The sequence below is a fragment of the Aspergillus karnatakaensis genome (assembly GCF_047715665.1).
Source record: "Aspergillus karnatakaensis strain CBS 102800 unplaced genomic scaffold BJY04scaffold_87, whole genome shotgun sequence".
Taxonomy (NCBI): Eukaryota; Fungi; Ascomycota; class Eurotiomycetes; order Eurotiales; family Aspergillaceae; genus Aspergillus; species Aspergillus karnatakaensis.
The window spans coordinates 23,331-41,533 of NW_027395799.1; the positions used below are offsets into that span (position 1 = coordinate 23,331).

The window sequence follows — 18,203 nt, forward strand, 5'->3', positions numbered from 1 at the left end:
ACGCTATAATAATATTCGGGTCCTTAATATATTAAATATTTTTAGTATTAGGATAGACCTAGTAATACTAACAAGCACGAATAAATACTAACTATTATATAATAGAGCCTACTTAGCGAGACGCCCACGAAAGAAATCACGTGTGTATACTATCTAGTATACCAAATAATAGTAGGAGTTTAGTATATAAGAAAAGGGTATCTTATTAGGTATACTACTTAGTATACCTTAGAAAAGTATATAAGATAATATATAGCGCGAAGGATATTTAAGAACACTTATTACTACTATATCTAGTTTTACTTATTCTTCGTGATTAATACAAACTATTATCTTAGAGTTACCTTTAAAATAGTAATATACTTGTATAAACTACTTTATAGGTATCTTATATATAAGATACTTAGCCTTGCTTACTTTAACTAAGCTTAACCCGACTGTAACTAGTCTTTATACTAGTTAGATATAAAGCTGTGTAGAAAAGGGTTAAGTAAGTTAAGTCAAGCGTTGCGAGCTTACGAGAGGTTACCAGGGTTAGGAAGACGCAGAGAGGTCTGTTCTTCTGTAATATTATTATAATAATAAAGTAATTAATAAAATAAGTATAATTAATAAATATTCCTAGTTAGGCTACTAGTAAAACAAGATAATATTATAAAATTATTAAAAGTAAAGAAAAAGATAGGGAGGAGGCTTAATAACTAGTAATTATAAGTAATACTAAGCTACTCTAGAAAATCCTAAAAAATATAGTTAATTTTAAGATATTTTTAGGAAACCTAAGAACCTAGTACTATTATTATATAGGCCCTATAATTATACTATACTTATTTAGGAAGGAAAAGTACTAGATTATTAATAAATAATCCTATTAAATAATAAATATAATAGGTTACTAAGAGAATATATTAATATTAAAGAATTTATTAGAATTATTTAAAAATTAAAATCTTTAATAAAATATAGGGTCCTATTTATCCTAAAAAAGAGAAAAAAAAAATAACTTTATATAGATTACTAACTACTTAATAACATGATAATTAAGGATTAGTATCCTTTACCCTTAATTAATAATATCTAAGCCTAACTACGCGGAGTAAAATAATTTATAAAACTTAATATAACTAATATATATTACTATATTAGGATTAAGGAGGGAAAAAAGTAGAAGACTATTTTTAGAATAAAATAAAGTTTTTATAAATACTAGGTTATATTATTTAGGCTAACTAACGCACTAGCATTATTCTAGTAATATATTAAAAAAGTATTATAAAAGGTTCTACTAATTTTATGGTGAAACCCTCCCCTAGGGTCCGTGCCGGAATATAGTTAGTGTGATGAGATTGTGCGAGTGCTTCTAGAACACGGGGCTGCGATGGATTCAGAGCCAGGAATTGGGCGGACGGCGTTGATGACGATGGCGATTATAGGCCGGGCAGCAATGATGGAGGTTCTGATTGCGCATGGGGCAGATCTAGACTGGAGGAATCGGGAGGGGTGGTTGGCGCTGAAGTGGGCATCAAAGAGGGGGGCATGAGCAGACATTCCAGCGGCTTCTGGGAGCTGGAGCTGACGTTGAGGCGACGAATAAGAAAGTGTAGACTGCGTTGGACCTGGCGAAGGTCGAGAAACACCAGACCATTACTGCTTTGTTGTATAACGGAGATGGCCGGTGAATCGACAAGGATATGGACCAGGCAGATCCTACAAATGGACTCTTTCGGATTATTACATCCATAAGGAGGACCCAGCAGGCTACCGACAGCCGTAAGTAACCCTGCCAGGCACTATATCCTGGGGCCTGTAGTGACTGGTCTGGCGTAGGACATGAAACCTCAACGCCACCAGTTTGCTCTGATTATGCGCACTCGTATTCCCAGAGTAAAAAGCATCCTTATCATTACCTACAATCCGAGCTTGCATTAAACATCTGAAATATTGGATCGCTTTGTATAGCCAGATGGAGCTATGCTTGCTGTATGTGTAACCCGTCCCGACTTCAGTGCCTCTCAGCGTATGCCGCTTACTTTGCCAGATTGATGGCCTAGGCTTTTACCGCTCGTATACCTGCATCATGTGAATGAAATCAGACAGGCCACCCATGCATAGGCCTATAGAGCTAAGTTCTCGAGCATACGAGGTGTTCCACTGGCTGGGTTAGGTAGTACACGAATTGCAATGGGAACCATTTGGTCATCTGTTTGGCACTCTACAACCTTAAATAATAGTGAAAGGAATGCTTAAAGAACACACCAACATCCAGGATCTAGCGAACGCCCCATCAATATCTTTCCACACTGACTATTACCTACCATGGCACCAAGCCAGCTCGCACCTACCGAGGCCTTGACCAAGTTAGCCCAGTGGCTGCCGCCCCGCAACCCTGATGCCGACTACTGGTGGAACTTTACAGCACTGACTCTGGCTAACATGCTCCAGGCCGGAGGCCTCAATGCAGAAGATCAGATGGAGGCACTAGTCTTCCACTACCACTGGATGGTCAGTAGCCGTACCTTGCGGCTTCTATCTGGCGCATGCTTATATTAAGCGAGATAGGTTCCGTCTTTGGGCTCATCCCCAACATCTGATCAAGCCTGGGGCGCCAAGTGGATACGCGAATTTGGCGATAGAAACTCGCCGGTTGAGTATTCATGGAGATGGAACAGCTCAGCCACAGACAGACCAGACGTTCGCATTGCCCTGGAACCCATGAGCCCGTTTACAGGTACAGCACTGGACCCTCTTAATCAGCAGGCAACGATTGAGTTGCTTCACCGAATTGCAGCTGCAGCCCCAGCGACAGGAATTGATCTCGCCTGGACAAACCACTTCCTAGCCACCTTATTCGACCACGATCGCTCTAAGTACGCCCAGGAAGCAGCAGCCGGGGTCGATATCAGGATGACCATTGGCGTGGCCGCGCAGTGGACCCGCAGCGGGCTCGGGTTCAAAACATACCTCCTCCCGCGCAAGCTCGGGCAGACAGGGCCACTGTTGTTGCCAGTCACTCTATGGGATCAGGCGATTGCTCAGCTTGATCCGGGTGCAGAGTGGCCTGCGCGTGAGGCTATTATGGAATTCTTGCACAATCCTCCCGCCGGGCAGCAGTTTGTTCCTATGTGAGTGAGATTTTGAAAACAGTGAACATCGAGGACTAACATTAATACCAGTCTGCTATCAGTAGACAACACTGCACCTACGAAAGCCCGTCTCAAGCTATACCTGCACTCGCCTGAATCCAGCTTCGCCTCCATACGCACAGTCCTCACCCTTGCTGGACAAAACCCCATCCCCGAATCCGGACTGCTCGCCCTGCGCACCTTGTTATGCGCCATAACAGGACTTGACCCAGAAGCGTACACCGACGACTCCGATTTGCCTGTGACTCGTATTTTCCCGACGACCACAGAGCAGGTGCTCCCGTCCCTCACCAAGGGGGCATTCTATCAGGTTGATATAGCGCCCGGACGCCGTCGGTTGGATATCAAGGTGGCCATCCACATGCGCGCCTACGGGGTCGGTGATGACTGGGAGGTAGCTGAGGCAATAACGGGCTGGATGGAAACGCAGGGCCGCGGTCAGTACTGTGCTGGCTATCTGGACCTAATCAAACGTCTCACACCAGATCGAGCAACGCGTCATGGAATGACGATCCAGACGTTTGTCAGCATCATGGTCACAGAGAGTGGGGAGTTAGATGTTAATTCCTACTTTACTCCTGAGGCAGCAGAGTAGGTTCTGATTGCCTTGATCTATCTCCTGCCTGTTTTCCTTCTTGTTAGCTCTATTTCTTGATATGTCGGACCATCACAATATATGGGGTACCACCTAGCTTTCAGTAAGATGAGTCCTGGTCTGAGATAAACCGGCCTTGCAAGACCAAACACCACACATTTCGTGATCTAGACAGCAGGAGATGGAATTTGCGGTATCCGTCCGCAGCTGAGGGAAAAGCAAGAAGCTGCCACGTCACGACGCGGGATGCGAGCGGAGGTAATATGTAGCGAACAGCTAACAGGCTCCCTCAGCCCAGGGTGGGACAGTAGGCAGGGTAAGCCAGATTTAGCGTAGGACAGAATCGGAGTATAAGATTCATCGAGAGGAAAGCAGCAGGCGGACGAGGGACATGGATGGAGTGGACCAATAGCAGTGATACGTGGATGGTGGCAGTACCAGGATACTGCTGTCAGTCTCCATCTAACCATCCAGCTTTGCATCAGTGTTACACCAGCTGAAATTCCGAGTGATCCAGCTGTGTGACTGTCTAGCATCTTGCAGCCACACTGCGTAGGCCACTTGACCAAGAAGAATACATTGATCTGTGTGTTCGTGCCCCTCCCGACGCGAACAGCTGGGGATTTCCAGAGAACAGTGGGCAGCATGGTATTCGCCACCAATCAGTTCACGACACTCAGGAGTTTTCTCTGGAATATCCTAATCCGATGCATGACTGGGCTGCGGGTGGGGTGATGCGCGGTTCTGCTGTTGGATGCCGTCTAGTCTCTACAGATCTCCCATTTTTGCACTCCTCGCACTTTGACTATGGAGGAAAAAGGACGGTCGAACTCCTGGCGGACTAACGCAGCCAAACGCAGAGACACAGGCTAGTTTGATTAGCAAAATAGATATGGCACGAACTCGATACTTTGAGGCCTTTCAGCATGTATGGAATCGAGTCCGTGCAAGCTAGCTCACTACAAGGGGGTCTTGGTTTCGCAGCTTCGTGAGGCCCGTCGGGGTCTGTCATCGTATGGTATGCTGGCCATCGGACGACAGTACCTGATCTAAAGTCCGAAAGTCAATGGGATTCCAATTAACGTATGTTTTCGCAACCACGACGAAAGTCACTAAGTTCAGGGATCTGCTCATTGCGCTGGGGCAAATCAACGACACTACGACGCCTTACTGCCTGTCGAGGAGTGGGTGTTATTGTCACCTCACTCTCTGGAGAAGCTCTACGAGCCTCCTGGGAGTGTATAGCTAATGCGCTCCACCTTCGTCTGACAGACATCGCGTTAGCTAAGTAGTCGTGTAGATAGTAGATATTGACCAATCCGGCCTAATGTTTATCGTTCAGACCTGATGCAGCGTATGTCATTGCCGGCGGACTAGGGGGCTTGGACAGGCTCTTGCACGCTGGGCGGTTGCTCGAGACGCGAAGTGGCTTATTCTGCTCTCGCGCTCGGGGGTGAAGCCTGATGATACTTCTTTATTCTTTGTTCTCCATCGCAAGTGTCTATCCGTCTTTTGGTAAAACCAATTATGCCGCCGCTTGTTCCTTCCAGGATCTACTCGCCCGGTTCCGCGTTCGGCAATGGGGAAAGGCCCTATCGCTGAGTATCAGAGTCCTTGTTGATGTCGGCGACGTTGCCGATAGGGGTGTTTGAGATCCAGGAGAAGATGACGATTGCGGAGCTGGCAGCTAGAGCTACAGCACGCAGTAGGTTCCTTCGAGTCACCGTGGGAGTATCATGTACTGCAAGTACTAGATGCTATGGTAAAGGTATTTGCATGAATTATCCCTCTTGATGACAACAATAATTAACTATTACTACCCCATGAACAGTACAGCACACGGCCTTCCCCTCCTTATTGAGAACTAAACAGGACTACTCCGGGAATGAGTCCTCAGAGACGATTTATCCAACTTATGCTCCTCATTATTCTCTTGGTTGCCCGACGCATCTAAGCTAGTCCTCGTCCCATATAGGACAACAGACTCCTCAAATAACTCATCGCGCGTCGGTGCCTGCTCAAAGCCCATTGAGCGCTCATCCCCAGGTACAGGCCAGACAAGGCCAAAGGTGAGATATACCACTCCCCCGACGAGGAAGCTGAGCTCCCAACCCAGGGCATACATATTGGAGGCCGCTTCGGCTAGCGAAGAACCAACACCGAATGACTCGATGAAGCCCGGGAGTGGGAGGAGAAATCCTGCGATAAAGGCCGCGATCGCTCTGATATTGGCACCGTGAAAATAATAGTATAGGCCCGACGCTGACCTAGTGTACATGTCCGCGATAGTCATGTTGCCCTTACGCAGGATAAAATAGTCCACGAGCATGATGGCCACGACGGGGCCCTGGAAGATGGAGTAACCGTTGAGGAAGTTGAGGAAACCCGTGGCGGATGTTACGATGCGCCAGGGGACTATTGCGAAGGCGAGGATAAGGCAGAAGAACTGTCCGCGGACGATGTTAAGATATTTCGGGAGCAGACAGGTCACGTCAGCTGCAAAAGGGATAAAGTTGCAGGCGATTGATGTCCCAAGGGTGGCAAAGGCGAAGCTTGCGGCGGCGAAGAATACGCCTGCGCGAGCGGAGGAACTATAGCTGTGATCGAGGATACCATTCAGGAGGTCGTAAGGGTTCCAAAAGCTTTCACCCCACATACTAAGTACTGCGGACTGCAGCATCGACATTGTTAATGGACATGTACGTTAAAAAAGGGTGGTCTCATACCGTGCTAATCACTCCAAAAGAAGCGCACAATGTCTGACCGATGGGCAAGGCAATCAACTGGCCCCAGATTTGCGCGTGCCGTGTCTTCGAGTACCGGGCAATATCCGGAATAGTGACGAGCAGAGCCGAGTTGGAGCCCATGACGGCGTTGAACTGCGAAACAATGGCCCAAGCAAAGGCGCTGGTGGACGTTTTGGCCGATGCCGCCTGAGCATCCAGGGAGGATGATCCAACGCCGCCGTTGGCTTTGGTCGCCCAGATAACTATTCCCAGGCCGGCCAGCGGAAGTACTACTGACTTGACGGTGAACAGGTGCTGGATGCGCGAGGTATGCACGAAGACAAACGGGATGGTGAAGAGGAAGGCAAGGAAGAATCCGACCATGGTCTGCGTGGTGATGTGCTGACTCTCGGGGATGTTGTTCGGGAGCTTCGACCAGCCCGGGAAGATGCACCGGAGACAGATGCTGATGAACTGGCCCTCAAAGTACATCTGAACGCCTCCCCAGATGACCCCAAGGATTGAGCGGAGCACAACGACAAAGTAGTGTCCATAAATCCCGAAGCTGACGCGGGAGAGCACTGGATACCCGACGTGGTAACGAGCAGAGGCAAAGCCGTTGAGGACCATCACGGTGGCCGAGAGCAGATTGGCAAAGAAGACGACGAGTAATGCATCGCGCACCGAAGCACCCGCGGAAATGAGCGAGGATCCAATACTCCAGGTCGACACATTCCACGATTCGCTCCACCAGAAAGCGAAGAAGCTCCAGGTGTTCCATGTCTGGCGGTCGGCTGGGGAAGGGAGCAGGTCTTCATTGATCAGGAAGGACGAGGAGCTCTTGAGGCGGATGGCTTGGTGGAAGGCTCGAGGGGAGCTGAACGCCCGCTTGAATTGTGTGAATCGCTCCATGACTTCCGTTGTTGTTTAGAAGAGCTGATGGCTCTACATATATCGAGGAGGTGCTTATCATACCGAAGGAATGGACGTGCCCCACGCTAACTACCCCGATGATAAAGAACCTTGCGCGGGCATCAGTTACCTACCCCAATTCTCTCCTTCAGCCGACACCCCCTCCCTCTTCCTCGGCTGTGTAGCTTGGAATTATCCCGCGCAGGCCCTCTGCTATCCATTCCATCTCTGAGTTCACCAAGCTATCCCTTGTACAATCCTTGTGCGGGAAACATGTCTCATGCATGCCCAGAAGCAGGCTGCTCCAGGCGGTTCAAACGACGAGAACACCTGAGTAGGCATCGTCTGAACCGTACGTATCCATTACCTCAACTGCGTAACAGCCCATATCAACCAGAAAGCAGATCAACCGCGGAGAATTCACCAATGCCATGTGTGCCAGAAGGACTTTGTGCGCCTGGACCTACTGCAACGACACACACGCCGACATGACCGGGGTATGACCTACCGAAACTCCGGAGGGTATACGACCAGTGGTACACCGGGCGGGCACCGAACCGAGAGTCCGCTGACACCAGAACCTGAGTTGTGCGGGCAGACTGATGTTGTGGGCGATGCCGTCGACGCTCCCCCGGGGATCTTTGTCGATCCGGTTGAGGAATCGAGCATACATGCATTGCAACCCATGATCAGCGACTCGAGGCCAAATGGTGGGGCAGACGTGGAGTATCTCACCTTCTTTGACGGGTCCAATGATCTTACTGGTCTGACCCAGGATCTCGACTGGTTGTTTGGCGTGGGATCGTGGGATCCATCTGCGAACCTATACGGATTCAACATGTTGACGCCGTCTACCGAACTGCCAGCATGGTCACCTGCGTCAGGTACCTCTCAGGGCTCAACTGTTGCTGCCGCTCTCCAGGCTGCCCCCCTGGTGCCGCGAGATAAGCTGCTCTCAGCGTTGGCGACTGTTCCAGCCGATGTCTTGTCCTCGTCATTCTTCGACCCGGCTAATCTGGAATGGTTCATGGAGAGCTACTGGCAAAACTATAATCCCCATTTTTCACTGCTACACCGACCGACATTTTCGGTGCAGGACGCACCGCCGCTACTCCTGGCTGCCCTGTTGACCCTGGGAGCGACCCTCTCCCCCGACAAGGACCACTATCGCGTGGCCGAGAGAATCCATGACAGTCTACGATGGCTGATCTTTACTGTGCGTCGCATTGTATTCCACCAGGAGTATTGTTATTGACCATGGTCATAGTCACAAAGCTTCCAAGCGCCGGCCCCCTTATGGGTGGTGCAAGCATTGTTGGTTGTCCAGTCCTACGAGAAGATGTTCTCAACCCGGAAACTGCATGAGATGGCACATATCTTCCACTACTCTGTCATTACAGTGAGTCGATACCTGCCGATCCTTCAGTGACAAAAGGGCCATACTCACTAGAATCCAGCTGATGCGACGCGGAAGCTGTTATTCCCCCGACCGCGAAGACGACGGCGATACCTCCTCCGTCGAGAAAGGTTGGCACCGCTGGGTGGAGCGAGAGCTTTCATATCGCGCCGCGTACTTTGCCTTTGTCATGGACGCGCAACACTCCTCTATCTTTGGTCACTCGGCCGCCCTGTCCCTAACGGACATCCACCTCCCACTCCCCTGCGCCGATGCCCTCTGGGAGGCTCCCACCGCAAGCATCTGGAAGACTGAGCGAGCACGGACGCCACCAGCTCCATCGTTCCTGCCGGCACTCGGTGCATTGCTAGCAAGACAACCGGTACCACATACCTACAGTCCATTTGCACGATTCGTCCTGCTACACGGCCTGCTGTGTCTGACCAGACACATGATTACGCGGGATCAGACTGCATCCTACCTGTCGGACCAGCAGCACACTTCAGACACCGAGGGAGCGACCGGGAGCGGTGATGGGTCCTCATCAGCGACACCCGAGCAGGACGGCTGGAAAGACCGCCTCGACCGCGCCATCGACACTTGGTCCTTCAGCCTCTTAAGTCGCACGCCGTCGCTTTGTCTCGAAGCCGCCAGACCACTGCAACGGATCGCCCACGTTAGCATCCACGTCTCACTAGTGGACTTTCACGTACTAGCAAGGGCACCAAACCTTGCCACAGGGGTTCGCGCCCACCGCGACAGTGCTCAGTTTGCGCGGGCATACAAGCGCATCTCAAAGTGGGCGCACCATCGGAATGCGAAGAGGGCCTTGAGTCATTGCCTGCTCTTGATCCAGGAGACTATGTTTACGCGGACAGAGTATCTAGCCGCGGAGGATCATATCATCCTCCGGCCGTGGGTTCTTTACAATACCACTTTGGTTCTTTGGGCCTATGGGGCCATCCGCGAAGGGGAGGATGAGCCGGTCGCTCAGGGCCAGTGGACGGCTGAGGAGTATCTGGCGCACATGCTCAATGGGCTTATGGGAGACGGGGACCTTGGTCAAGTCAAGGGGACAAATAGGACGACAGGGCTAATCGACGCAGTAGGAAATACACTAGAGGGTTCTAGATGGGAGTTGCTGGAGGAAGCCAAAGAGACCCTAGGCAGATTACCAGAGCAAACGAGCATTCTCCTGTCGATGGCTACGGAGGGGAGAAACGAATCACACTGCTAGCTAACCATCAAACTCAAACTTTGTCGTTCCTTTGGTCCCCATCGCGTGGTATTTGAACATGTGCCCCCCCTCGTCCTCAGTCTTTGCCGTAGACTTCCTGTCTTTACCAGTAGCGATATAAAGGATATCAAGGTTTCTTCCACCCCACGTTGTGCAGGCCATATTCCTCGCTGAAAAGACAATATCCTTCAAGTGCCTGCCTTGCGGCGAGAATACCATGACGCGGTTGGAATCAAAGACGGCAATCCATAGATTGCCCTCGACGCTGGAGAAAGGCCTCGTTAGCATGTAAAGCAGAAAGAACAGGAGAAACCCACTCTACCACCATCCCATCGGGCTCGCCGAAGCTGTCTCGCCGGTCGATAAACAGCTTCTTGTTCGTGATTGCTCCCGTCGCGACGTCAAAGTCATAACTGAAGACCTTCATCGCGACAGAGTCATTCACATACACTACTCGCTGGTTATTTTAGTTGATCTGATCGGTAGGAGAGGAGGCTCACTCGTCTTATTGTCTGGGCTCCACGCCAGCCCATTCCCACAGACGAATCCATCATCCATTTGATGCAGACTCCCATCCGGATCATACCTCCAAAGCCGTCCAATCGGTGTCCCATAGCTGTCCGGAAGCCTGTTCGGCCCATAGGCCATGGCCTTGATATCAATCTCTGCGAGCCAAAACCTCCCGGCGGCATCAACGCCACCGTCATTGAACCGGAGTCTATCGCGATCCTCGGTCTTTATGATCTCCTTAACCACATCTAGCTTCCCCGTCTCCTCGTCGAGGAATGCGACCCCCTGGTAGTACGCGCAGATGTAACTTCCGGGCTTGTGCTTGCGGAAGAACTGCACTGTGACACTATCCTCGAGTTTCAGGACCTGCGCACGATCTTCAATCGGGTCACCCGTGTCCGGATCAACTTTCAGGATGTGTAGCTCCGGTGGGTTGGCAAGGCAGTCGACCCAGTGCAGAGTCGAGTCGCTCGCGCGGTAGATGGGCGCTTCGCCCAGGATCATAGGCGGGTCGCATTTGTACCAGGCTTTGCCGCCGTTGATGGATTCTAGCCCAGCAGCCATTCTGTGGTGTGAGTGAATAAGAATGAGTCCGTAATATGAGCTTGGACGTGTGATGTGACGTACTTATCATCCCTTCCTTGCGTGGGCTTCCTGCGCGGGAAAGACTTCTCCAACTCGTAGCGCCCTTGTGCGGGGGTTGATGATAAGTGCCTTGGCTCTCATCATAATAAGCTTCGAGAATGCCCATCATCGCGACTAATTAATAGGACACAGATCGCTTCTCGGAAATCAAATATGGTTGCCCAATCGAGCTACCCCCAGCCACCTTACCCCCTACACGAGTCTATCAAGAACCTGCTCGATCCCGAATATGCCACCTTCTACAATCAGTACCTGATGAATGCCCCTCAGGTTCACTACCAGCCGGTTGCTGCTTCGCGCGTCGGTGGGAAACTGATTCCCGTAAGCTCCCTAGCCCCTCGGAATGCCTCGACCTGCTAATGAACCCGTTCTTTATAGGGAGGAACCGATCCTCTCCCCGTTGGAAGAACCATTGACGTTCGGATCCCTCGAACAGGATCGCCAGGACCGCCCGTCCCCGTCCGGGTATTTATCCCACCTGGCACACCACCCACCGCAAGCGGCTGGCCCGTCTTCCTCTGGTACCACGGCGGCGGCTGGGTGCTCGGCAACATCGACTCGGAGAACAGCCTCTGCACAAACCTGTGCGTGCGCGCGAAATGCGTCGTCATCACTACCGACTATCGCTTAGCCCCCGAGGACCCTTTCCCTGCAGCAGTGCATGACGCGTGGGAGACGGTGCTCTGGGTAGTTTCTGGTGCTGCGGCGGCACACCTCGATGTTGGCGGTCTCGACCTGACCAAGTTAGCAATCGGGGGCTCAAGCGCCGGTGGGAATCTTGCGGCTATTTTGACACAAAAAGCTCTAGGCCACGGCGCCTTCGAAAAGACTGGCACGAAGTTCTCATACCAGATCCTCGTCGTCCCCGTAACGGACAACACCGCGAGCGTTGGGAGCAGCGCCACATACAAGAGCTATGAGCATACAGCTGCGCTCCCCGCAGAGAAGATGTTCTGGTACAGACGGCACTATCTGCCAAATGAGGCAGACTGGTTGAAGCCGGAGGCGTCGCCGCTCCTGGCTAGCGACGAGACGTTCGCGAAGCTGCCTCCGGCGTTGGTTGTGGTTGCGGGCCTTGACGTTTTACGCTGGGAGGGAGAGGAGTATGCGCGAAAGCTGAATGAGGCTGGGGTTGAGGCTCAGGTTAGGGTTGTCGAGGGGGTGCCGCATCCGTTTATTGTTATGGATGCGGTCCTGCAGAAGGGCAGGGAGGGTGTCAGTCTTTTATGTGAGAGGCTTGCTGCTACGTTTCAGTGATGCGCATGCATTATAGATAATAGACTTTGATTTTGAAGCTTCCAGGGATCGCGATAATGCATTTGCAATTGTTTAATTCATAATTCACTCACCTGTACACCAACTATACCAGTTTCGAATTGCCTCGCACTTCCTCTATTACTGTGCACTTTACGTCGCTTGCCACTATCTAGATAACCCATAAAATGCCATATACTGCTCGCACATCCCACATAAGGCGCGCACATTCTACCCTACCCAACCAGCACAGCGTGGGCATTCCTAACCCACGCAGCCTTAGAGGCCCGCACTGTGGCTGGGAATATCAATGTCACTATAAATTTAGATAATGTTTATCCCGCGTCTCCGAATCACCATATCGATCCAGCTTTTGTCGTCGAAATATGCCTACCAAGACCGCTGTTCTCACCTCCAAGGCCCCCAAGCCGCTCCCCGGCATCTACAGCCAGGCCATCAAGGCCGGTGACTTTGTATTCGTGTCCGGAGCGGTGCCCATGGACCCTGAGTCTATGAAGATTATTGAAGGCGACATTCAGGCCCATACGGTAGCCCCTCCCCCGTTTCCACCAGATTTGACAAATTTCTAACGCATTGGAATAGCATCAATGCATCAAGAACCTTGGAGCCATTCTCGAGGAGGCAGGCTCAAGCTTGGAGAAGGTCGTCAAAGTCAACGTCTTCCTGTCGGATATGGGCAACTTTGCCAAGATGAACGAGGTTTACTCCATGTACTGGGGAGACGTCAAGCCGTGCCGAACGTGAGTTGAATTATAATTATGGTGCAATCGCTGCTAACTCAGATACTTTTCCCTTCAGTTGTGTCGCCGTTAAGACGCTGCCGCTCAATGTTGATGTGGAGATCGAATGCACTGCGCTTCTGTAGTCCAGTTATATAGACTAATGCGACATAAAAATGGCCTTGAATCACTTCAGTAGCACCCAATTGAACCTAACAGCCAAATACGATGCCTGCATGTGCTATGGGCTCCTTTTGGCGGCTTGTTACACCAAGTAGCAGAGCAAAACGCGCAATTCATATGAAATTGGTGCTCTGATGCTTTAAGCCTGAGTAGACCTCCACTTGATCTTGACCACTCTGAGCATATGCAATGCCCTGGTTTACTACAGGTCTATGGAGAGCATTCATGCAGATATACGACATCAATAGATGAATATAGAGAGGAACTATTAGATAGATGGTTCAAGTTCGGAGATTCATAGCCTGTTGGGCATCGAGCAGCTGCAGGTAAACTCCTGCAACACTCCATCGCTTCTTAATGGTCTTGAACGACTCCCATAGGGCCTTTAGCAGCGCATCTCTGTGTGGTAGGCCGGTGTTATTCTTCGACTGCATGAGTACCGCGCAGATGCGATATGCAAAGTACAGACCCCAGGGTGACATGTCCTCCGGATCGCGATCCAAAAAGCATTGACGCCCAATCAGATTGGATTGCATTTGATCGCTAATCTGCTGAACGGCCTCTGTTGCTCGTTGTCGTCGCGGGCATTCGCCTTTTGACTCTCCAGCTCTCTGGGGTGATAGCCAAGAGGTGTGTAGGGCGACCAGGGTACTGGAGCGAGGTCGTCAGCATTCAGGTAGGGTACAGCCTAAGCCCGGATAGACAGTGCTGGTTCTCCACGTACCTGTATATGAATGTAATTTGATCATGATCTGGGCCATCAATCTCTAATGCTGCGGCCAGCATTGACTGCAGGTTGCGGTCGATTTGCATCCAGTCATCATCTTCACTAGTGGTCTCACTTGACAGATGCTGCAGGACATGGCCCAGCAATCTAGACGCCTGACAGAGGAGCGCAAATTTACTCATGTGTCCTGGCCTTGGAGACGAGAGAGTGCACATCTCATCGAGATTGACAATCTAATAAAGGAACAATTGGTAGGTCAGCGACATATCAGGGTCAGAGGAAAGGTGAGCACGAACTCCTTCATCCCACGCGGCGTCATCTACTGGCAGTAAATCCTCTAGATTTGGATCTGCTGTGGCAAAAGGCCGTCCCGGGCAGCCGATGCTCACGAACCTGGTCACCTGTTATCAGTACTCATGATTGACAAACCAATGCTAGAAGCTCACCGGTCTAGAATGACAATCGCCCACCAGGCCCTTCGGCGCTCCTCCACCTCTACAAGTGTGAGCAGTTCCCCCTTTGGAACCATACGACTGACATTGATGCCCAAGGCATGAGCATATCTCGCACATGTTCCGATTGACGTGAATGATGCTGGGTAGAGTCCATGACCCAGTTCATACAGCACGAGAAGAATACCCGCCTGCAGGACCGGAAGAGAAAAGCATTCCTCCGCATCCACGTAGAGGTGCTTAGTTGTGTAATATAAGGATGAGCGGGGGCTTCCCGAGCCATCCGGTGGGAGGGTAGTGATCAGCTTCAACGACAGGAAAAGGAGAACGACGTCAGGGGAGAAGCGAAAGGACGGGCGTAAGTAGATATCGTAGAAACGCGTCTTGGATATGAATGGCATTCGCGGGTGAATGTGCTGGAAGAACGCCGTAGAGAGTTGGCGAATGTCATCCAAACTGCCGAGGACGTCCAGAACTTGAGGGGCAATAGACGGTGGACCGTTGGGACGAGGAAACTGTGCGTGCAGCAGCTGAGCGGGATTAAGGAACAGGATTGTCGAGTAGTCGATCTCGTCTTGGTGTTCAATTGGTTGTCTGCAGGGGAATATGTCTCCGGTGTAGGATCCGCCGGTCCGTATCTGCAGCTCCTGGCATGTCTGGACCGGGTCAGCTGGCGTGCTGTAGCTGTTAGGAAAAGGCTCACTTGGCGCAGGTGGAGCATATGGGCAGTGCCTTGTCACATTTCCGCTTGCGTGATCTACAGGACTGGCAGGCTGTGAGGGCCAACTCGGGAGTCGGAGTCTGCATGGTGCATGATGAAGAATCAAACTCGAGATCAGCGGAGAAAGCCCGCTTTTCTGCGGCCGCAGCATCCATCATCAGCCAACATAAGTAGCTGTTAAAGTCCTCATCTCTTCGAATATTGCCTGTTCATCTACAATATCTCATCATGAGTTCAACAAGCCCCTACGCTGCTGCGCATCTCAACCCCCATGGCGCTGGAGACGCACGACCCACCGCCCTCCAGATCATCCAAGACGCGGGTCTCCAAGGCAAGCTGGCAGGCAAGACCATTGTTATCACAGGTGCAACCTCTGGAATTGGTCTAGAGACTGCCCGCGCCTTGTCTGCCACCGGCGCAATCCTGTTCCTCACAGCTCGCAACTTAGCCAAGAGTACCACCAATCTCGCTGGCATCTTGGAATCCGGCCGGGTCTCTCTGGTGGAAATGGATTTGGATTCTTTCGACAGCATCAGGGAAGGAGCTCGCCAGATTATCTCTGCCTCTGGAGGTCGGATCAATATCCTCATCCACAGTGCCGGGGTCATGGGGATCCAGAACCTCACGCTTACACGCAATGGCATTGAGTCTCACTTCTCTGCCAACTACTTGGGATTCTTTCTACTGTTCCAGATGCTCAAGAAACCTCTTCTCGCAAGTGCTGTCCCCTATTGTGGTTCCCGAGTGGTTGTAGTGGCGTCGTCTGCGCATCGGGCGGCCACCCTTCCTGCAAGCAACGACTATAACTTCGAGAAGAGGGAGTACAGCCATGAGGAGGCGTACAATATCTCCAAGCTGGCAGCGGTGTATTTAGCCAACTCGATTGACCGTCGCTTTGGCTCTCAGGGCTTGCGTGCTACCAGCCTTCATCCGGGCGCCATCAACACCAACATTAGCCGCAATATGCCCGAAGGATTCGTCGACGGTTTGATGACCAACCCCTATATTTTGAGCATCTTGAAGTCGCCAGAACAGGGAGCAGCCACCACAGTTTGGGCTGCAGTCGGCAGGGAATGGGAGAATAGAGGTGGCAGGTATCTGGAGGACTGCAAGGAGGCCGAGCGGGGTGAAGATGATGGTCAAGTATTTGGCCTTGGTTGGGTAAAGCAGACATACGATCCTAACGAGGAGGACCGGCTCTGGAAGGACTCGCTTCAGCTTGTCGGGCTTGACATCAAATAGGTCTTTCCTTCATATGTGTCGCGCTCAAATAAGGATTCAGTGCTTGAAAAGGGATGTGAGTGTGGCCGAGGAGCGACAGTATCTAATAGATGAGGGTTGTGGGAGAAATACTGGTAGTAAGGCAGTCATTGTTATCAATCATTCATCACCTTCTCATCCTTTTCAGTACCTAGCCCTCAGCTCTAGGTCCAACGCTAGACTCACGCGTTGAGCAGCATCCTAGCAATTCTGATCTCCCATTGCCCCTCCACATCCATGTAGTACCTCCACGGACTAACGTTCACATGCATTGCAGCACACTCCCAATAGAACATCACAGGCCCCTCACGATCCCTATCGAAGGCGCCCTTCATACTAGCCGTAATCCACGCGCCGAAGAGAACAACAAAAGCAGACCCCAGCGCCGTTGTCGGAATTGGGCCGGAGTTGTATTTATCGTATTTGTTCCGCCAGTATCCGAAGCCCTTATCAGAGCTCAAGATGGCCGAGCCTAGTGTACATATCAGGACAAGAAGTGGTGGCGCGATGGCCGTGATGCTGCAACCGATGAAGGCGACAAATACACCCCACCATAAGGGCAGGCTGCGTGCATCGCCCCAGGAGAGTTTCGGCGACTGAACAGCCAGTCCTGGGAGCATATCTGCTCAGCAGAGCAGATGAAAGTGCCAGGGGCAGTGGAAATTTGCGAGGAGAGACAGCTGTAGACTGCGTGCTTGGTGTAATCGCTTTTGATCAGCTGGGAGACATGCGCTCCGACACCCCATTGCACCGCTGCAATAAGCCTCAGGGTCCACTGCGCGACGGCTAGAGCATCTGGACTGTTCCTCAAGAACGGAAGGCCACAGGAGAAAGGGTGGAAGGCCAGCCATTCACTGTACTGCCATGTGGTAAGCCAACCCATCATGCTGGGACGAGCGGCCTGCGAGGGGTCTGCAGCCCATCGTCCAAAGTTCACCCACCAGAATACAGACGATCCGGCAGCCCAGACAACTCCGACCCAGTCATCCCAACCTATACCCTTGCAGGCGGGTTGAATGGAGCTGGAATCCATGTATATTGAATGCGTGTGCCAGGCAGCAAGCAGCAAACCCACGATTATGGGTGCCCAGTCCGAAAGCGTTACCTCCCAGTACGCCGAGTCGCGTGGCTCAGATGGGACGACCTTAAATTCGCTAAAGCGGCTCAAGGCCTCGCACCAGCTGCGCACCGTCTCGGTGTATCCTTCGTGGAATACATCTCCGTCCGCGGTCTCGAGAACACCAGCCGACCCATTGGCACCGTAAGCGGAGGCACGAAACGACAGCATTTCCCGAACACCGGTGCAGTTATAGTCGGGTGGCGGTGACGAGTTGTAGCATGCTTCGACGCGGGTATTCTTGTACAGTCGGTACTGGGCATTTCCAGGGTCAAAGCCGGTACTATCTGTGCGTATGAACAAGACAGCAACGACGATCGCACCGATGAGAAAGGCCGACAGCGCAATCAGAGCGAACCATATAAAGCCTATCTTCAAGCAATTGTCCCGTTTAGAATGTGATCGTCGGGATAGAAGGGATGCCGGCAGTGACCTGACCAAGTTGGTTCAGCAGATGTACGATTAGGAAAAGTTGATACCTACTAATGAGGAGGGGCTCATAGTCAAGTCCGTACCCTCCGTTCGCTGAGTCTGTGCTATACCGAGTCATGATTCTGGTCTTTCTGGCTCTGGGATGTGAGGTCT

At 51.4% G+C, this 18,203-nt stretch overlaps 9 protein-coding genes across 9 annotated transcripts; 5 read left to right on the plus strand and 4 right to left on the minus strand.

Moving 5' to 3' along the window:
• Nucleotides 1–2,316: 2,316 nt before the first annotated feature.
• BJY04DRAFT_224246 (aromatic prenyltransferase) lies at nucleotides 2,317–3,738 on the plus strand (the record flags this gene model as incomplete). The annotated part of the gene is made up of 3 exons (XM_073717900.1): nucleotides 2,317–2,502; nucleotides 2,560–3,122; nucleotides 3,174–3,738. The coding sequence occupies 3 exons, from the start codon at nucleotides 2,317–2,319 to the stop codon at nucleotides 3,736–3,738; spliced, it is 1,314 nt and encodes a 437-aa protein (XP_073564986.1).
• A 1,864-nt stretch (nucleotides 3,739–5,602) lies between these two features.
• On the minus strand, nucleotides 5,603–7,376 carry BJY04DRAFT_232824 (nucleobase cation symporter-1 family protein; the record flags this gene model as incomplete). Its single annotated transcript, XM_073719817.1, has 2 exons — nucleotides 5,603–6,409; nucleotides 6,465–7,376. 2 exons carry the CDS (start codon nucleotides 7,374–7,376, stop codon nucleotides 5,603–5,605), a joined length of 1,719 nt encoding a protein of 572 aa, XP_073564987.1.
• A 499-nt stretch (nucleotides 7,377–7,875) lies between these two features.
• BJY04DRAFT_224248 (transcription factor domain-containing protein) lies at nucleotides 7,876–9,893 on the plus strand (the record flags this gene model as incomplete). Its single annotated transcript, XM_073717901.1, has 4 exons — nucleotides 7,876–8,592; nucleotides 8,644–8,775; nucleotides 8,834–9,838; nucleotides 9,882–9,893. The coding sequence occupies 4 exons, from the start codon at nucleotides 7,876–7,878 to the stop codon at nucleotides 9,891–9,893; spliced, it is 1,866 nt and encodes a 621-aa protein (XP_073564988.1).
• A 116-nt stretch (nucleotides 9,894–10,009) lies between these two features.
• Nucleotides 10,010–11,125, minus strand: BJY04DRAFT_232826 (SMP-30/gluconolactonase/LRE family protein; the record flags this gene model as incomplete). The annotated part of the gene is made up of 3 exons (XM_073719818.1): nucleotides 10,510–11,125; nucleotides 10,327–10,459; nucleotides 10,010–10,274 (listed from the first exon to the last, which is right to left on the minus strand). Exons 1-3 carry the CDS (start codon nucleotides 11,081–11,083, stop codon nucleotides 10,010–10,012), a joined length of 972 nt encoding a protein of 323 aa, XP_073564989.1. The 5' UTR covers nucleotides 11,084–11,125.
• Nucleotides 11,126–11,317: 192 nt separating this feature from the next.
• BJY04DRAFT_211474 (alpha/beta hydrolase) lies at nucleotides 11,318–12,421 on the plus strand (the record flags this gene model as incomplete). Its single annotated transcript, XM_073714410.1, has 2 exons — nucleotides 11,318–11,485; nucleotides 11,543–12,421. The coding sequence occupies 2 exons, from the start codon at nucleotides 11,318–11,320 to the stop codon at nucleotides 12,419–12,421; spliced, it is 1,047 nt and encodes a 348-aa protein (XP_073564990.1).
• Nucleotides 12,422–12,804: 383 nt separating this feature from the next.
• Nucleotides 12,805–13,304, plus strand: BJY04DRAFT_224251 (RidA family protein; the record flags this gene model as incomplete). Its single annotated transcript, XM_073717902.1, has 3 exons — nucleotides 12,805–12,966; nucleotides 13,022–13,179; nucleotides 13,238–13,304. 3 exons carry the CDS (start codon nucleotides 12,805–12,807, stop codon nucleotides 13,302–13,304), a joined length of 387 nt encoding a protein of 128 aa, XP_073564991.1.
• Nucleotides 13,305–13,622: 318 nt separating this feature from the next.
• Nucleotides 13,623–15,241, minus strand: BJY04DRAFT_224252 (fungal specific transcription factor domain-containing protein; the record flags this gene model as incomplete). Its single annotated transcript, XM_073717903.1, has 5 exons — nucleotides 13,623–13,992; nucleotides 14,066–14,301; nucleotides 14,365–14,461; nucleotides 14,515–15,176; nucleotides 15,224–15,241. 5 exons carry the CDS (start codon nucleotides 15,239–15,241, stop codon nucleotides 13,623–13,625), a joined length of 1,383 nt encoding a protein of 460 aa, XP_073564992.1.
• A 204-nt stretch (nucleotides 15,242–15,445) lies between these two features.
• Nucleotides 15,446–16,483, plus strand: BJY04DRAFT_232830 (putative short-chain dehydrogenase/reductase; the record flags this gene model as incomplete). The annotated part of the gene is made up of 1 exon (XM_073719819.1): nucleotides 15,446–16,483. The coding sequence occupies exon 1, from the start codon at nucleotides 15,470–15,472 to the stop codon at nucleotides 16,481–16,483; it is 1,014 nt and encodes a 337-aa protein (XP_073564993.1). The 5' UTR covers nucleotides 15,446–15,469.
• Nucleotides 16,484–16,683: 200 nt separating this feature from the next.
• Nucleotides 16,684–18,119, minus strand: BJY04DRAFT_224254 (uncharacterized protein; the record flags this gene model as incomplete). Its single annotated transcript, XM_073717904.1, has 3 exons — nucleotides 16,684–16,973; nucleotides 17,054–17,990; nucleotides 18,102–18,119. 3 exons carry the CDS (start codon nucleotides 18,117–18,119, stop codon nucleotides 16,684–16,686), a joined length of 1,245 nt encoding a protein of 414 aa, XP_073564994.1.
• Nucleotides 18,120–18,203: the final 84 nt, after the last annotated feature.